The sequence below is a fragment of the Aedes albopictus genome, chromosome 2 (genome assembly GCF_035046485.1).
Source record: "Aedes albopictus strain Foshan chromosome 2, AalbF5, whole genome shotgun sequence".
Classification (NCBI taxonomy): Eukaryota; Metazoa; Arthropoda; class Insecta; order Diptera; family Culicidae; genus Aedes; species Aedes albopictus.
Genome location: NC_085137.1, coordinates 345,435,633 through 345,455,535, shown reverse-complemented (window position 1 = coordinate 345,455,535; position 19,903 = coordinate 345,435,633). Strand labels below are relative to the sequence as shown.

Here is a 19,903-nt window from a genome sequence, read left to right as displayed (position 1 = left end):
CAGTAGTCGTGCGTCTCAGCGATTGCAACTGAGCTTGCAGCATCTGGAGGAACAACGTAGGTTGAGTAAGTTGCGGTCGGAAGAAGAGCTGCAAATGAAGAAAAAGGAAGAAGAAGCCAAGGAAGAAGCCCGACTGAAAAAGCTGCAGATGGAGGAAGCAGCCAAATTGAAGCAGCTGGACGAAGAGCAGGAGTATTTGAAGCAGCGGTACAACCTACTGATGCAGATTGCTGACGAAAAGGATTCATCTAGCAGGCGCAGTGGAGTGAGCGGAAAAAGTAAACAGACTGGAGTAAGTGTGAAAAGTAAACGTGACCAGTTGGAGAAGTGGTTGAAGGGAGCTGTGGTGGACGATGTTGGACAGTCGAAGCCATCGTCGTCGGTAAATCAAGTTGCCCTGCCGGTTCACACAGTCGGTGCATCAAGTCAACCAGCCACAGTGGTTCGCGAATTACGATCACCAGCTTTGTTACCGGATGTTTCTGTTCCGTCAAACGTGAATCTATTGTGTCCTCCTGTCTCGGGAATCGTTGGGAATGTTCCCACTCTGGCGAAATCATACGAACAGCTGGTTTCCGGACAAGGAACTTCTGTGATGGCATCTGTTCCAGCATTAGCAGCTAGGCAATTCGCATCATCGGTTCCGCCTATTTCAGTAGTTTCTACAGTTTCCAATGTGGTTCTTCCGGAAGTGCAAGATATTCGAGTCGGGAATACCGATTCTGTGGCGGTCACGTTCGCTGAACGGGATACAGTAGTGTCCTCAGCTCCATGTACATCGCAATCCTTTGTTGGTTCGAGCGGTCTGATGTCAACAGTTTACGGAAGTCATCCGTACTACACGGCCGCTCCAATGGCACAACTAGCACCAACGAATGCAGTAGTTTCTGGAGATTTCGTTCGAGTGAATTCATCGCAAAGCTGTTTCGGTAGTGTTCCGCATCCAGGAGTTCCGCATAGTTCAGCAGTTCTTCAAGGAAACGCACCATTAGGCTATTCGTCGGCTCTACCAGTAACGAATTCGTTTGGACCATCATTTGCGGGAGCTGGATTGCCGAATGGAACACAATCGAGTCCTGCAGTAGGACCAACTAGTGCTCAACTCGCAGCGCGCCAGGTAATGCCTCGTGAGCTTCCCAAGTTCAATGGCGATCCGCAGGAGTGGCCTATCTTCTACAGTTCTTTCAAGAACACGACGGAAGTGTGCGGATATACCGACGCGGAGAATTTGGCCCGTCTACAACGGAGTTTGGGAGGTCCCGCATTAGAAGCCGTACGAAGTCGTCTGCTGTTACCAGCGTCTGTTCCGTATGTGATGAATACGCTCCACAAACTCTACGGGCGGCCGGAGATTCTGATCAGTTCGCTTCTGAAGAAGGTGAGGAACGTGCCAGCCCCCAAAGCGGAGCACCTGAATACGATTGTGGCCTATGGTTTGGCCATTCAGAACTTGGTCGATCATATAATCTTGGCCGATCAGCAAGCACATTTGGCGAACCCAATGCTGCTTCAGGAGTTGGTCGATAAGTTGCCCACATCTCTCAAGATGCAGTGGGGAACCTACAAGCAAGGCGTTGCATATGTCAACCTGGCGACATTCAACGGTTTCATGGCAGGCCTTGTGAACTTGGCGTCGGAGCTTACCATCGACGTGGACTGCGCACAAAACCAACACAAGCAAGCCCGCGTGGAGAAGCCGAAGCCAAGGGAGAAGCTTTTCACTCACGCCAACGAGTCGTCCGATGCCGCCAAGAAGGAGAAGGACACGTCAACAGAAAGGTCTGTTTCAAAAGCCTGCTCGTATTGCGGAAAGGACAACCACCAGATCCTGAACTGTTCCAGTTTCAAGTCCTTGGATATAGGAGCGAGGTGGAAAGCCATGCGTCAGAAGAATCTGTGTCGTCTGTGTTTAGTACCGCATCGGAAATGGCCATGCCACTCGAAAAAGGAGTGTGGCGTGGATGGCTGTCGTTTTCGACATCATATGCTGTTGCACAGTAACCAGCCAAGCCGAAGCGAATCCGCTGAGACAACGAAGCCAACCGAATCGATACAGCACAACTACCACCACACGAAGTCGTTCTCTCTTTTCCGTTATCTGCCAGTCACGCTTTACGGAGATGGGAAACAAGTGGAAACCTACGCATTCCTGGATGACGGATCATCGTCGACTTTACTGGAAGAGGCAATTGCAGTTCAGTTGGGGATTGATGGAGAGCCGGACAACCTTTGGTTAGGATGGACCGGAAAGATCGGCAGACATTTTTAATTACCGCAACTGAGGGATCTTCTGGATTTCACGTGTGGAGTTAATAAGGAACAACCTATTCGTTCGAGTTCACAAGATAGAATGAATTCACTTTATTTCTCCTGATAGTAGCTGACCGATGAAACACCGATCGATCATCCGAACGCATACGATGTCTGACACTTACACGAATGCTAATCTTCGAATGCGCAGGGTGCGCTAGGGGCATGACAATCCTTCCCCTTTTAGTATAAAATATGTTTTTCAGAAATGACTTTTGTCAATGCTTCACGAATTCACTTATATACTAAATTAAACAAAAGTGAAAAATTGAAAAGAAAATCTGAGTTTGCTTTAAATTATATCGACATAGCAAATTTTCGCCAAAACTTAATCGTAACTAAAATCATCACAGCGATTTAACTTTCTATTGCGTTTTGATCTTCTAGGTTCCGGTTGCTCTGAATCAGATAGCTGTCGTTTCCGCTTTCTGTTTTGTATACTTCCCCTTGGAAGCACCATCGTGTCGGTTTCGCAACCCTGCAGTCTCGGACCTGAATCCTCCGTTGTGTCGTCTGTTGTTTGGGTTTGATCGCTCCTTGTGATGATGACGTTTGGCCTTTGCCCGTGCAACTCGTCCTTACGAACTCGTATTTGGTTTCGATGTGCCATTACCTCTACGTTTCCAACACGTATCTGAAAAGTATTGTGGGAATATTTTTTAATGAAAACTGCCTTTAACCATCTCGCGTGATGGTGGGGATTGTGATTTTTATACCACAAGTCATCCCCAGCCATCAGATCATCTACTGCATCTTTTGAATTCTTCGGGATTTTCCCGGCCGAATGCTCTGTGATGATATCATCAGTTGGTTGTGGTTCTGTTAAAAACTGTTTATACTGCTTTTTTGGATTAATAAGATCTAAGATAGTCTTTGGCGCATAAGAAAATATCCTTTCAGACGGAAAATGACCGTCACTCGTCATATTGTTATTTCTAAAATTGAACAGAAAAAGACTTATCTGGTCCTCCATATCTAACTCCTTTATATCAGGTTCCATTAGGAATTTCTTCAAAACTTCTTTCACCGTTCTCACCAGTCTTTCTGCTTGTCCATTACTAGAAGGATTGTAAGGCGGACTTTTCATCACCTTAATACCCTGCTTTTCAAGGAAGCATTTGAAATCATTGGAATTAAAAGGAGGACCGTTGTCAGAAACTAAAACATCTGGTAAGCCGAAACGAGCAAAAAACGCTACCATCTTTTTTAATACTCTTTTGCAATCAGTGCCTTGTCCCATCAACTCTATTTCTATCCATTTTGAGAAACTGTCCACAATGAGTAAATATGTGCGATGCTCAAAATGAAAAAAATCTACATGCACTCTGCTGAACGGTCTAGTGGTTGGTATCCATTTGGATGAGCTGTCTGATTTATGGGGAATAGCCATACTGTTACACGTTTCACAAGATGCCACAAACTGTTCTATATCTGAATTTATCCCAAACCAATACACCATACTTCTTGCCAATTGCTTCATCTTAACTATACCCGCATGGTTATTATGCAACAGTTTTAGGATCGGCTTTTGATACATTTTTGGCACAATAACCCTGTCTTTATACAGCAAACATTCCTCGACTGATTCCAAATCTTGTTGGTTTGCAAAAACTTCCCTGAAGCGTTTATTTACTCTTTCTGGCCAACCTTCATGGATAAATCCCTTGATTTCTTTTAAATACTCGTCATTCTTGGTTGCCTCTGCTATCATTTTGTAATCAATTGGTATATTCTTACTGAAATTTATGCTTTTAATAACTTCTGTGTCTATCTCATCAGGAACTTCTTGCGCCAAGGGGAATCTCGAACAAAAATCCGCATTCCCCAGCTTGTGCGATGGTCGATAAATGATATCAAAATCATAAATTGATAAATCTAATATAAATCTTTGCAATCTTGTTACGTAAATTGAGTTATAACCAGTTTTTCCGAAAATCCCGACGAGCGGTTTATAATCTGTGTAAACCGTGAAATGCTGGCCGTATAGATACTTATGAAATTTTTTTACTGTACAAACCAGCGCTAACGCTTCTAAGTGTAATATTGGATACTTTTTCTGGGCTTGATTCAACGAAAACGAAGTAAAACTAATCGGTTTTTCTTCGTCATTTACTATATGTGCTATTAACCCGCCGAGACCATAACTAGATGCGTCAGAGATAACTACGATCGGCTTCTTAGGATCATAAAATTCTAAGAAATCAGTTTTTATTAGAAGATTTTTGCTCTCTGCGAATGCTTTCTGACATTTGTCATCCCACACGAATTTCACGTTATTTTTTAGCAAATTATACAAAGGGTATAGCTTTGACGATAGATGCGGTATGAATTTGTTGTAATAATTCAGCAAACCCAGATAAGATTTCAGTTCCGACTCGTTTTTAGGAGCCTTTGCTTTCTCTATGGTTGAAATCTTATCTGGGCAGGGCATTAACCCCTTTTCACTAATAATATGTCCCAAGTGCACAAGCTCATTCACAAAAAATTTACATTTATCAAAATTAACTTTAATGTTTGCATTGGCCAATCTATCTAACACCAATAACAGATTTTTCATACAATCCTCAAAACTTTTACCTGCAATCAACACATCATCCAAATAGCACGACACAAATTCCAAACCTTCCAAAACCTTATCCATTACCTGCTGAAAAATAGAGGCGCTGGATGATGCCCCTTGAGGGAGCCTATTGTATGTATACAGTCCTTTCATTGTATTGATAACCACAAATTTCTTGGACTTTTCCACCAATTCCAGTTGAGTGTATGCTCCCTCTAAATCAAGCGCACAGAAAATTTTACATCCGGCTAAATTTGCTATAATATCCTGTACTGTTGGCAATGGATATGTGTTGGGTATAATTGATTTGTTGATTGAGACTTTACAGTCAATAACCAATCGAATATCGTTATTTTTCTTCATCACAATTACAATAGGAGAAGCCCATTCACTCGTATCTATTGGCGTTATAACCTTCTCCCTTTCTAATTTATCCAAATATTCTGCTACTTTATCTTTCAGTCTATACGGGACGTCGTAAGCCTTTTTAAAAATCGGTTCCTCATTTTTCATTATCAACTGAGCCTTAAAACCCTTAATAGGAGTTGAAAAGCTTTTCTTAAATACTTGACTATATTTGTCCTTTATCTGTTCCACAGCCATTTCGCTGCTCTCAGTTTTCAAATTATTAATTACCATAGAATTTGCAAAAAATTGTCTCCAATCTGGATAGAACACATCAAGCCAAGTTCGGCCAAGTAAAGGGAAAAAATCATTGTCACAGTCTAGCACTAGCAACTGCATCAACTTTTCTTTTTGATTAAATTTCACTAAGACATTGGCCTCTCCTTCAATTTTAAGCTTCGCGCCATTTACCACAACCAACTTTTTAGCATATTTACGTAAAGGTTTGGAAAACAAAGAAAAGTATCGATTCTTACTAATAACAGAAACTGACGCTCCACAATCTATTTCCATTTGTAAAGGACTTCCATCGACATACACAAGCACTAAACATGGATCACTTATCTTATTAATGGACGAGACCAACATACATTCCAATTCACCTGAATCGCTTTCCTCTCCATCCGATTCGTACGTTTGCATCCTTCCCATTAGTTCCGCTATATCATGGTCTGTCGAAGGTCCTGGTGAATCCACAAGATTAACAGCATCTCTATGAAGGTTCTTGAGCTTGAAACATCTTCTCCTTATATGGCCCTTCAATCCACAAAAGTTGCAGATCATCTGCGAATAGTCTGGTTTAGGCCTCGTCATGTCCCTTCTTTCTTGCCTGAAATCCGTTGTTCTCGAACCATATAGTCGCTCTCCTCTTCCTTGTTGTCCGTAATCATAAGATCTCACACCCAGTCGGCTTTTCACAGGACCTCTGCTGCTTCCGGCACCTCTGTTGTAGTTGTCATCTCTATATTTCCTAGCCAACTCCAGAGTTTGCCTCAGTTTCCCGTACGCTTTTCCTTCCTGTGCCCCTAGTGTGTTCCGAACTGCCGCTATTTGTCCTAACCCTGCGTTTTGTTGATCTATTGCGGTACCTGCATTTGCCCTTGCAACCTCCCACGTAACGATGATTTTCTCAGCGCTTGCTAGAGTAAGCTTCTCTTCACTAAGGGTCTGTGTCAATTGGCGAATTAAAATTAATTTTTACTTAAATTTGACAGTTCAACACTTAAACTTGACAGTTCTCCTAAGGAAATAATTATCGAACTGTCAAGTTTAAGTGAAAATTAATTTTAATTCGCCAATTGACACAGACCCTAAGTAGTCGCTGTCGTAAATTTTTGTCTTTTATTCCCGCTATGAGGCGGTCCAAAATGGCAGTTTCTTTAAAATTTGCAAAACCACAGAATTCCGCTTGTAATTTTAAAGCCAAGACGAAATCCTCGGTAGTCTCCTCAGGGTTCTGAATTCTCGTGCTGAATTTGTAACGTTGAACCAAGTCTGGTTCTGTTTTGTCTAAGCGATTCTTCAGCTTCGATATCAAATCATCAAAAGCTGCCTCCTCGAAGTTACCCGCTGGGTACAGCAGTTTAATCTCATCAAACATCACTGGCCCGCTTAGCGTTATGAAATAGGCCATTTTGTCATCGTCACTTATTTTATTGACCTTGAAAAAGAACTTCAATCTAGCAAACCAATCGTTGAAGCTGGTGCCCCTACGATACGGTTCAATAGTACAAGCCACACTAGAACTCATGATTAATCGGCGCTGTAGTTCCGCAACAAGTACGATTTATGAATCAAAATAATATAAACACGGGTATTACCAGTAATTCAGCCAAAAATGGGAAAAATAAGAGTAAAACAAAATGGATCACAATCAATTGTAGCAGATTATTAAAAATGCCGGTTTTTCTTTGTTCACTTTAAAAAAAATCAATCAAAAAAATTGACTTACCAAAAATGTCCTTTTGACCCTTGCCAACAACGACGGTCGCCGTACGGATACCTTCTGGTGCGAAGCTAGTCCAGATGCACGCGCCTCCTCTGAGAATCCGATGATCTGCTTGGCCGATGGTGATTTCAATCTGATAAAGGCTCACGTCCGAGCTGTGCTTTAACGTACTAATTACGTCGACCAGCAGTGTGCGGCAGAAATTGCCGAGTTGTATCAGATTTCAAGAATTGGCAATCAATCACGTTTCCGGATCAAACTATGCAGTCCAAGCATACAGCGTGTGGCAAGGCGTGTGGTAGAATCACTCGATTATTAGTTTTAATCTCCGTCAATAATCTGTTTCAAAAAAAAAGGAATGAAAGCCTTTTATTAAAATGAAACAAAAGAACTTTTTCTTCAAAGGGTATATATGCAATAAAAAAAAAGTGGTCCACCCTATTCAATAACTCTGTCACACAATCGAAAAGGCCTTTTCATTATCTTACCACATATTGTTAAGCACAAACCAAGCACAGTTTTCACACAATGTCGTTCAAAATGGTGAAGGTGACGCCAGCACAATGTCGGAAAGCGCCCTTTTCACGTATGGTTATACTTACGGGGATATATTTTACCACCGAAAAGGCAACTTTTGGCGGGCCGCGTCTCAAACCTTGAAGATAATATCCGGAGCGGTTGCTCCTTTCGTTGCCTCACTGGTCCTGTTCCCTGAGAAATGCAAACGCCAGCTGAAGATGCACCACTGCTGCTGCTTCGTGTACGTGCCGAGAGTAACGTAGACTTTCTTTTTTTCTTTTACTAATGGTTTCTGCACCAAACTACTTTTTCCTCGTACGCCACTTTTAATTACCGCAACTGAGGGATCTTCTGGATTTCACGTGTGGAGTTAATAAGGAACAACCTATTCGTTCGAGTTCACAAGATAGAATGAATTCACTTTATTTCTCCTGATAGTAGCTGACCGATGAAACACCGATCGATCATCCGAACGCATACGATGTCTGACACTTACACGAATGCTAATCTTCGAATGCGCAGGGTGCGCTAGGGGCATGACAACATGAGAAAAGTTCGGAAAGGATCAGCGTGGAGATTTCCGGAGTTGGAAAGCAAAACACATTCCAGTTGAGCAACGTACGGACGGTTCGTGAGCTAGGACTTCCTAGTCAAACGTTAAACTATTCCGAGCTGTCAAGATCCTATCCACACCTGCAAGGTCTTCCAGTCAACAGTTATGTGGATGCAAAACCCAGTATGATCATCGGCATCGAACATGTGCATCTCCTTACCAGTCTGAAGCTTCGCGAAGGCGGAAGGTGCGATCCAGTTGCAACGAAAACTCGCCTCGGCTGGTGCGTCTACGGAAGAAATTCTGGAAGTGAAGGATCCGTGGAACAGCTGAATCTGCACGTCGGTCAGGAGATGAGTAACAGTGATCTGTATGATTCGATGAAGAAGTTTTTCGCCGTTGAAGAAGCTGTGGTCACGAAGCACCTTGAGTCCGACGAAGATCAGCGAGCTCGCAGCATATTGGAGGAAACTACAGTTCGCCGAGGATCAAGAATTGAGTCAGGTTTGCTGTGGCGAAAGGACAATATCCACTTTCCCGAGAGCTACAAGATGGCGATGAACAGACTCCTGGGGTTAGAAAAGCGTCTGTCCAAAGATTCGGAACTTCGACAAAGAGTGAATGAACAGATCAACAGCTACGAGCAAAAGCAGTACATCAGTAAGGCTTCACAGGAAGAGGTCGGCAGTCTGGATACTCGACGTGTCTGGTTTCTACCGCTGGGAGTAGTTATCAATCCCAAGAAGCCTGGCAAAATTCGGATGGTATGGGATGCAGCCGCGAAAGCCCATGGAGTCTGCTTCAACGATATGCTGCTCAAGGGTCCTGATCTTCTTGTGTCGCTAGTGGACGTTTTGCTGCGATTCAGACAGGGGAAAGTCGCCGTGTGCTCTGACATCCGGGAAATGTTCCTCCGAATCCTTTGGAGAAGTAATCCGGATGAAGAAGTACAAGTCTACGTGATCAACGTGGCGATGTTCGGTGCAACCAGCTCGCCATGTACAGCGCAGTTTGTGAAGAACTGGAATGCTTCCGACTACAGCGAACAATACCCCAGAGCAGTGGAAGCAGTGACCAAGAACCACTACGTGGATGACTTCCTCGACAGCGTCAACTCGGTGGAAGAAGCAGTACAGTTGGTACAGCAAGTGCAAGATATCCATGCAGCAGCCGGTTTCCAGTTTGGGAAGATACTGTCCAACGAGAAGGCAGTGCTAGACCGACTAGGAGAGACGAGTACAGCGATCAGTAAACCACTGCCAGTAGACAAAGACCGAATATGCGAACGTGTTCTGGGCGTCACATGGATCCCGTCGGAAGACGCATTCACATTCAACCAACAGGGATTGGAGGAAGTATTAGGTGCCGATTGGGCAGCACCAACGAAGCGACAAGTCCTGCGTATTGTGATGAAGCTCTACGACCCCTTAGGATTCATTGCACACTTCGTCGTCCAAGGGAAGATCCTGATGCAGGAGATTTGGCGAACAGGTACTAGCTGGGACGAGCCTATTGCGGACCAGCCACGTGAGCTTTGGATAAGATGGATCGAACAGTACAGGCAGATCAACGAAGTCAACGTTCCTCGCTGCTTCTTCAAGGATTTCTGTCCGCAGCAAGTCAGCGATATTCAGGTCCATGTGTTCACAGATGCGAGCGTGTCAGCTTGTGCGTGTGTGGCCTACCTTAGAACGACGGTGGACGGAGAGAGTCAGTGTTCATTGATTGCAGCAAAGACAAAAGTTGCACCTCTACGAACGCTATCCATCCCACGTTTGGAGCTTCAGGCTGCCATGATGGGTTCCCGTCTACTACAGAACATCTGCTCAGCCCTTAGCATCGATATCCACAGACGTTTCCTTTGGTCAGATTCAGCAACAGTTCTTGCTTGGCTTCGCTCCGATAGTCGTCGGTATCATCAGTTCGTGTCTTTCCGGGTTGGCGAAATTCTGTCGTTAACCAGTGTGGATGAATGGCGCTACGTTCCTTCTCGCGAAAATGTTGCGGACGATGCCACGAAATGGAATGGGGGGCCTTCATTCGACCCGAGTTGCCGTTGGTACCAGGGTCCAGCATTTCTGCAAGATCCGGAAAGTCAGTGGCCTACAGAACGGCCAGGAGATACAGGGGAAGCAGATGTGACCACCGAAGAAATTCGCCTCGTTGCAGTACACCGAACAGTAGTGGAAGTGATAGATATTGAACGATTTTCCAACTGGAACCGACTGCTACGTGCGACAGCATATGTTCACCGAGCTGTAGCAGTATGGAAGCATACAACGACCGGGACAAGATCGCTTAAAGTACTCAGCCAGAGTGAATTTGCGAAAGCTGAAGAAACACTTTGGCGGCAGGCGCAAGCACAGGCGTATCCGGAAGAAGTTCAGCTGTTGGAAGAAGGACAAAGTGTGGCAAAAGGCAGTTCAATTCGTGCGCTGTCTCCTTTCCTGGACGAAAAAGGAATTCTACGGGTTGGCGGCAGAATCGAACAAGCTCCATCGATTTCATACGAAGCGAAGCATCCAGTCGTGTTGCCGAGAAGTCATCGGATCACATACCTCGTTGTGCTCAGCTTCCACCAGCAGTTCCTGCACGCGAACACCGAGACAGTGTGCAACGAGTTGAGGCAACGGTTCTACATTCCGAGGATGCGAACAGTAGTGCGGAGCGTATGTCGTAGCTGCCAGTACTGCAAGATTAAGAAAGCAGCTCCAGTTCCACCGATGATGGGACCGCTTCCGAAAGTTCGTCTGACTCCCTTCGTCCGTCCATTTACGTACGTCGGCGTGGACTACCTGGGTCACTTCGAAGTAAAAGTCGGTCGCAGTATTGTGAAGCGGTGGATATGTTTGTTCACGTGTCTCACAGTTCGAGCTGTTCATCTGGAGCTAGCACACAGTCTGTCAACGAAGTCTTGCGTAATGGCGTTCAGGCGTTTCGTGAACCGACGAGGAGCCCCGATGGAAGTATTCTCTGATAACGGTACCAACTTTGTGGGAGCCAGTCGTCAGTTAACAGAAGAGATCCAGCGAACCAAGGCCATCAACGAGGATTGTGCAGCTACATTCACCAACGCCCGTACGCAGTGGCACTTCAACGTTCCTGCAGCCCCGCATATGGGAGGTCCGTGGGAGCGGATGGTGAAGTCTGTAAAAGTAGCAATGGCAGCAGTATCCGACAGTCCGCATCATCCGAGTGACGAGGTGCTCGAAACCATAATGCTGGAAGCAGAGGGGATCGTTAACAGTCGTCCACTGACCTACGTCCCCTTAGAAGCAGAAGATCAAGAAGCGCTCACTCCAAACCACTTCTTGCTGTACAGTTCAAGCGGCATAAAGCAGCCAACAGTTGATCAGTCAGTCAGTCTCCGAGACAGCTGGTCAGTCGTCAGGAACATCGTGGACGAGTTTTGGCGCAGATGGGTGTTGGAATATTTGCCGATGCTAACAAGGAGGACGAAGTGGTTCGAGATCGTGAAGCCGTTGGAACCTGGTGACCTGGTCGTGATAATAGATGAACAGACACGGAACAGTTGGGAAAGAGGACGGATTCTGGAAGTTTTTCCAGACAAATCAGGTCAAGTTCGACGTGCAGTAGTACAGACAGCTCGAGGAGTCTTCGCCAGGCCGTCAGTGAAGCTGGCAGTCCTGGATGTTGCGAGCAACGGCAAGAAGGAGGATGAAGTCGCGTCGGAAACGGAAGTGGTTCACGGGGCGGGGGATGTTACCGGCAACACTGTTGACCGCGAAACGACGGTGAAACCACCGTCCGCTCCCTCGCAACTGAGCGGGTGTCGCTAAGTAGACTGACAGTTCGGACAGCAGCAGAAAGAAAGGAGAAGAACTGATTCATTCGGAGTATATTGTACACAGTGCACAGTCAGCACTTTTGATAGCCATTAGTAGTGAAACATTATAGTGGATTATTTCGATTATCTAAAGTAAGTTAGTGAACTGAAGTTAGTTGAAGTTTATATTAAGTTTGTTCTCGTTGAATTTAGTGAACAACTGTACCCGGTATTCGGCAGTAGTCAGCATTGCACAGATAGTGTAAATATCAGTCAGTTGAGGTACGTTTTGTAGTAAATTAAGAATTTCTTTCCATTATTCAGTCCGTGCAAAACAGTGCATAACCTGAAACCAATTGTGTAATTTCTACAGATTGTACGTTCCACGTTTTCTCCTCAATTACCGACCATCTAAAAGCGACAGAAAAATACTGAATTGTAAGACTGTTCTAAATACTGTTTACCGACTACTGACTAAATTAAATCTAATAAATTACAGCTTTGTAGCTGCTAAGTCTGCAACTAACAAGACGGTGTTTGTTCTGACGATCGGGAACAATTGTATTTTCATTTAGTTAAGGAGTACTCCATCGCAACGATGTCCAAATAACAGCAAAATCCACTTATTTTCAGCATAGCAAAAAGGAAAAAAAATGAGAGCTCTGTACAACAGCAGCAAAGCCCGACGAACAATCAGAGGAGAAGGGTCTCTTCGATGCGTACAATTCCTCTCGCCGGCAATCTTTCGCGTAGCCTTTTGCAGTGAACATCTACTCCGTTGTGTGCTTGGCCGAACTAACTTGTGCTCTAGATAGATTGTGTAAAAGCTTCATTTTTTTTTATTTCTCCCTAACTGTGTGTCCCATATCCATTCCTTTGAACGATCAATATCCCGAAAAAAAAGTCGTTGGCCATAATCGGTTTGCTCATTCTATACCTTCATCTTCCGAACCTCATTTGCAGCAACTCGTCGTCGTGCCGGAAGAACGGTGAAGAACCAGTGCATAATAACATCCCAGATAACATCCGATTCTAGATGTTTGTCGAGTGTTGTTGGAAGTGGTGGTCGTAGTCGTCGTTGTCGGGAGTGCATTTCTTGCCCGTCATCATCACCACCATCATCATCAGCGGTTGTGTTGTCTCCGTGGAAGTTTCTGCGTGAAACGCGCTCATTTTCGACACTTGCGCGCACTTCACCCGTTGCTACTGCCGTCGCCGCCGCCACCTCGTGGACCTCTCACCACGTGGTAAGGAGTGTGTCGAAAACAAGTTGGAAACATTTTGGGACGCTCATTATTCAAGTTGGGTGGATTGTTTATATAGGGTAAGTAGTGTACCAGTTATGGCCATGGTGGTTCCCTATTTGGTCAAAGTGACAGTTTGGAAAGTTTTGAAGCTTTGACTTATTATGAAAGTTTCAATAGCAAGAATTTGAAGTATCTTGTCATTAAATCTCTGGAAATGATGCAAAATTTGGGATTATCTAAAGAAAACACTATGGCCAAATAGGGAACCACTATGGCGATAACTGGTACACTCAGCCTAGGTGCTTCTAGGTCCAGTTTCAGTGCGAGCGTAGAGCCACAAAGAAGAAGAATTTCGAGCAACTACACTAAATTAACTAAATAGTTAGAATGAAAATAATGTGGATAAGTTTTTAAAAAAGTTTAGTCTCAGTCTTCTTGCTAGTAGACAGTAATTTGAAGTTTCTTGGATAAAAAACAAACCAAAACATCACAGAGAAACAGACGTAACTCTTAGAACAAATTTCATTGAAAAACATCGTTATCAAAACATAACCGCCCAATGCTAAACGTACTGTGCTTGGCCAGGCAATCACTAGGTGGCAGTAGTGAGCAAACAGAAGCAAAAACGACGTCAGCACAGCGAGTGGCCAATCAACCTACTACCGAAAATTTGAATCAACCGTTAAAAAGTGACCGATGGGAAGCGAGCGGAGTGTGACGTCTGTTTCTCTGTGAAAATATGTTTTTTCTTGTTTCACATTTTTATTCACGAGGTGAAATTCTTTGGGACCTCCTGAAATGTGGCAATTATATTAATTATGTTCAGAATCAATTATTTGAAAATTGTGACAAACATTAATTACCATCAACTGGAACTTAGGACAAGGTATTTTGGGCACATATGTAGGTCATCTTTTCTAGAGCACTGTTTTAAAGAACCGTTCGATGGATATGGCTGAAATACATCATGAAGGTTGATTAGTCATTGTCAACATCGTGATTAATTTTCAGCCAAACCATTTGGAGGTTTTTTAAAATGATGTTCTAGAAAATTTGAGTAATGTACTTCAAACCCCTTGTCCTTAAATTGATTAAGCGGAAAATAAATTGAAATTCCGTACTACGATGTTCTAATTATAAAGTTCTTACCTCTAGTCCATACATGTCTAGAGGAGATTGAAGACTTGACTTTTTAGAAAATGTTAGTCTTGCTTTATTTCTTTCAAGGTTTTTCGAAATGTTTGTTACATAGCTGAATCCATTATTGGTGCTAAGCAATTGATTGCCTCTAGGAGTACCTGCAATCTTTCGGTGTATACATTTCAGTTGATCCTTGATTTCCTTAAGTAAATTATGGTGAAATTCATTGAGACATTGCTTGGAAAAATTGCGTTATAAATTCCTGGAATCGAATTTGGCAAATCGTCAAAGGGAGTTTTTGAACGAAGCTTTTTGTTTGAGTTTCTGTTTGCTATTATTTTGAATTGTAACTCTGCTATTTTTTGCGATTTCTTATGAGTCTTGTGAATATTGTGAATAATAAATTCCCGAAGGACTCTTAGAGATTTTGCTTGAAGAAATTTCTGGAAGTATTTCAAGCAGAATGTATGAATAGTATTTGGAGAAGTTTTCTGGAATGCCTGGAGAATCTCTCGGTAGTTGCACACCTTATTGTCGTAGAAATTTCTATGAGAGTTGACCGCTGTTTAATGGTTGCTTAAAATTTCTCGAGTTCTGCTAATTTAGAAAAAAAATTTCCACTTCAAGGTAGATTGAAAAACTACCGCAGCTGTAAGACTGATGATTTTCACCAAGGTATCATCATCAGTCTAAGGATACCATGGAGACGATACCGATGATTATTATTTCTTGTTGCTTTTCATAGCAGTTCACTTGGTAGGTTCCGGGTCATTTGGCCGAACGCCATATGGCCGGAAGGGTCATTTGGCCGAAAGCCATTTGGCCGAATGCCGTTCGGCCGGAAAATGAATGATGAACTTAAGTGACCATGACACTGTACCCCGCATCAGAATTACTCGAAAGAACAGCCTATGATTCAAAGAAGGAAAAATGTTTGATAAATATATGCAGTTTCAACGCCAGCCAACCCTTGAATATCAAAATTAGAAAGAATAGCCTTTGATTGAAAGAAGGAAATATTTCTGATGATCAAGAACTCAAACGTTTTACTTCAAAATTCAGAGAAAATCGGTGCCAAAAGATTTTGGATTCAGCAAGTAAATTGTTTAAAATGACGATGGAAGCAGAACAAAAAGTTAGATGGAGATTTTCACAAAATGTAGCAAATAATTGATACATTAGTTTCTAAAGACCAAGTTTACCAAAAATGTTTCGATATTTTTCTACCGATTTTTTTATGATATTCAACAAAAATTTCGTGATAAAATCAGACACAGTGACATCAGTTTCAATAATATTTTCATATAGATTCCATTTCCTTGTTATAGAAAGGACCTTTTCAACTAACTCTAATCCTAAATTTCGTTTAAGAAGGGGAAATAAACACCAGTGATTGTAGAGTTAGTAAGTTTTTTTAACACCTATGTGCCTGTGCCTCATTTTGCACCCTATTTCAAAACTTTACAAATCTGATTCTCAGCCGTTTCTCAACGAAAATTTGTGAAATTTTGACAGTTGATCACAAAATCCATCTAGTTTATGGAACCGGTATCATGGTACCGATTTTTTCCGTTGTTCCGGATTTATGGCCGTGGGTACTGGGGTAACCTCCTTATCAGATAGAGGTGCAACCTATAATTCGCCTTCGAAAACTAGCTTGCGGCATTCCAAACTTCATGATTTTGCAAAACAAGAGTATTGGAGCATATTTTTAGAGATGCTGAATACACTGGCCACTTCTCCGGATGTTCCGGAAACCTGGTGCCCTCAGGGAAGTGGCCACTTTCTGGCCGGTTCTGAAACCTAGCTTGCAACATATCAAACTTCATGATTTTTCAAAACAAGACTATTGGTACATGTTTTGAGAGATTTCGGATACACTGGCCACATCTCCGGATGTTCCGGAAACCTGGTGTCCCCAGGGAAGTGGCCACTTTCTGACCAGTTCTGAAACCTAGCTTGTGACATATCAAACTTCATGATTTTCCAAAACAAGACTATTGGTACATGTTTTGAGAGATTTCGGATACACTGGCCACATCTCCGGATGTTCCGAAATCCTGGTGCCCCCAGGGAAGTGGCCACTTTCTGGCCAGTTCTGAAACCTTAGCTTGCGACATATCAAACTTCATGATTTTGCAAAACAAGACTATTGGTACATGTTTTGAGAGATTTCGGATACACTGGCCACATCTCCGGATGTTCCGGAAACCTGGTGCCCCCAGGGAAGTGGCCACTTTCTGACCGGTTCTGAAACCTAGTTTGCGACATATCAAACTTCATGATTTTGCGAAATAAGAGAGACCATGTTTCTAGAGATTTCTGATGCACCGGCCACTTCTCCGGTTGTTCCGGAAAGCTGATATGTCGCAAGCTAAGGTTCAGAACCGGTCAGAAAGTGGCCACTTCCCTGGGGGCACCAGGTTTCCGGAACATCCGGAGGATTCTACCCCATTATCCCGAATGCCACTACCCCGAACGCCATTACCCCGAACGCCATTACCCCGAACGCCATTACCCCGAAAGCCATTACCCCGAATAGGCCATTACCCCGAAAGCCATTACCCCGAATGGGTCATTACCCCGAATGCCACTACCCCGAATAGGCCACTACCCCGAACGCCATTACCCCGAAAGCATATTTTAAATGGGTTGTTCTGATGATGGTTTATATATATTTTTCGTAAAGGATATTGAAAAAGAAGCCATTGTTGAAAGAAGAAATAATACTATAGCATTACTGATAGCTTCAATACCAGAAGATACTTTTTGAAAGAATAACCTTAAAACAACATGAAGGAGTTATGCGTACTCTAGTGTGCGCAACTTTTCTTTGGGCTGAAAGTCTCTATAATAAAGATAAATCAATTAATCAATCAACTTTTCTTTTTTTTTCTCACTCACTCTCGTAAACAAACACGGGAAAGAAACAGATAAGAGAGGGGGCATTTTGCCTATTCTATTTCGCTCTTTCTTGAGTATATCAAAGAGAATGAGCGAGAAAAAAGAAAAAGCTGCGCACGCAAGTGAATGCGTGTTAGAGCTGATCTTGCATGAGATATGACTGTCAGCAAAGGTCCGTTAAATACTGGTTGTCAATACTGGCTCATAAGGCCGTAAAGACATTTGGACAAACTATCACTATGCCATAATGATCATAAGACTAGATCAAAATAATACCGATCGAAAAATTGGTCTCAAAAGAACAGCCTATACCTAGAAGAAGGGAAAATCTCTTAAGGAGGAATAGACAGTTTGGTAATTAAACTCTGTAACGATGCAACTTAAAAAAAAAAGCAACACATTCTTTACAAGAGAAAAAATGTGGTTAATAGGTTGGTCGCCCACAAGGTCTGCAAGGTTATAACTAGAAAGAACAGCCTATAAATTAAAGAAGGGCAAATCTCCTATGGGTCCATTCATAAACCACGTAGACCAAATTTCGGTCACCTCAGACCTCTTCTCCTCCCCGTCATATAATGTTGTTCATACATAAATTTGGGAAATTGTATAAAGCGTAGACTATGGATAGACCCCCTTCCTCTGAAACTCTACCTAGTTTATGCACGGCTTTTATACAGAAACCTGCAAGGACCAGTAAACCACCAGGCTACCGAACAACTCTGTAACTATATAGGTCGAAAAAATAGTCCAATTAGCTTCTTAAACGGTGTTGAAATAATTGCAAAATCTGAATCTGCATTCCAAACTAAGCCGACATCCAAATTTTCATGATTTTCGGAGCCTGGGAACCTATTTCACCGTTATGTGTCCGACAAAATTTTTGTTTTTTTTTCTACACCGTGCTTTTCAAATGGGCGCTGGGTATCCGGGTATCCTGTCGGCCACATAAAGGTTAAAAATCGATTTGAAGTTTATATGGGAGCGATTTGTTGAATCACCCCTTGTCGCATTTTGTACTAGGCCCAGCTGTCAAAAGGTGATTTCAAAAAATCTGTTTGAAATTGATTTTATGTGCCAAAATAAAGTTCTAAAAATCTGATAAAAATTATAGTGGCTCAGAAAAAGGTGCTCTTTCGTATATAATAAAAAATCAATACATTTTACAAATTTAAAAACCCAATTTTCAAAGAAGGAAGAACACCAGCTAGAATTAATAGATTAGTCGTCAATCAACCCGGTAACAATGTAACTAGAAAGAACAACCTATGAATTGAAGAAGGGCAAATCTCATATACAGTAAGCAGTTCAACTGCCTGTAAACTGAAAAACAAACTTTGACGAACAGAAAAGTTTCAGTTTAATCGCGCCAGTCAGAAAAGTCCATTTGGTCCAACGATCATCAACTGTTTCAATTAATTAAAATAAGAAACAAATCCACTATGGAGTTAGTAGTTCGTCTGTAAATAAACTATATAACACTCAAAATCGAAAGAACAGTCTCTGATTAAAAGAAGAAAAAATATCTATAGATAAATTAACTGCCAAACAACTTTGCAACAGTACACGGTTGGACACTGCAAACTCAAAAGAACAGCCTATTTTTTGAAGAAGGCAAATATTTGAATAAGTTCAGTTTGACCACTATAGGGAAGGGTGGAGATGATCATTCATACACTAGTTACTGATTACCGTTTTCTAACTTATAACCATCAACTTTTAATCGGCCATCACTTTTTTGGTGATCTCCTGGATGATTGTGTGTAATGGCCCATTCGGGGTTGTGGCTTTCGTGGTAATGACCCATTCGTGGTAGTGGCTTTCGGGGTAATGGCCTATTCGGGGTAATGGCTTTCGGGGTAATGGCTTTCGGGGTAATGGCCCATTCGGGGTAGTGGCTTTCGGGGTAGTGGCCTATTCGGGGTAATGGCTTTCGGGGTAGTGGCGTTCGGGGTAATGGCGTTCGGGGTAGTGGGGTGGAGCCATCCGGAGATGTGACCAGTGTATCCGAAATCTCTCAAAACATGTACCAATAGTCTTGTTTTGCAAAATCAAGAAGTTTGATATGTCGCAAGCTAGGTTTCAGAACCGGTCAGAAAGTGGCCACTTCCCTGGGGACACCAGGATTCCGGAACATCCGGAGATGTGGCCAGTGTATCCGAAATCTCTCAAAACATGTACCAATAGTCTTGTTTTGCAAAATCATGAAGTTTGATATGTCGCAAGCTAGGTTTCAGAACCGGTCAGAAAGTGGCTACTTCCCTGGGGGCACCAGGATTCCGGAACATCCGGAGACGTGGCCAGTGTATGTGAAATCTCTAGAAACATGGTCCAATACTCTTGTTTCGCAAAATCATAAAGTTTGATATGTTGCAAGCTTGGTTTCAGAACCGGTCAGAAAGTGGTCACTTTCCTGGGGGCACCAGGATTCCGAAACATCCGGAGAAGTGGCCAGTGTATGTGAAATCTCTTGAAAATATGGTCCAATATTCTTGTTTCGCAAAATCATGAAGTTTGATATGTCGCAAGCTAG

The 19,903-nt window shown here is 42.9% G+C and overlaps 1 protein-coding gene across 3 annotated transcripts in view; it reads left to right on the top strand.

Annotated features, from left to right (window-relative positions):
- Window positions 1-19,903, top strand: part of LOC109430897 (puromycin-sensitive aminopeptidase) — a 70,823-nt gene that overhangs the window by 12,419 nt on the left and 38,501 nt on the right. For 2 of the 3 annotated variants that reach the window (XM_062852653.1, XM_062852654.1), the window contains exon 2: window positions 13,046-13,329. In XM_062852653.1, coding sequence (XP_062708637.1) covers window positions 13,046-13,329 — 284 coding nt within the window. Of the gene's footprint in view, window positions 1-12,753; window positions 12,903-13,045; window positions 13,330-19,903 lie in introns of those variants that run through there. The other variant, XM_062852655.1, reaches the window with a different exon arrangement.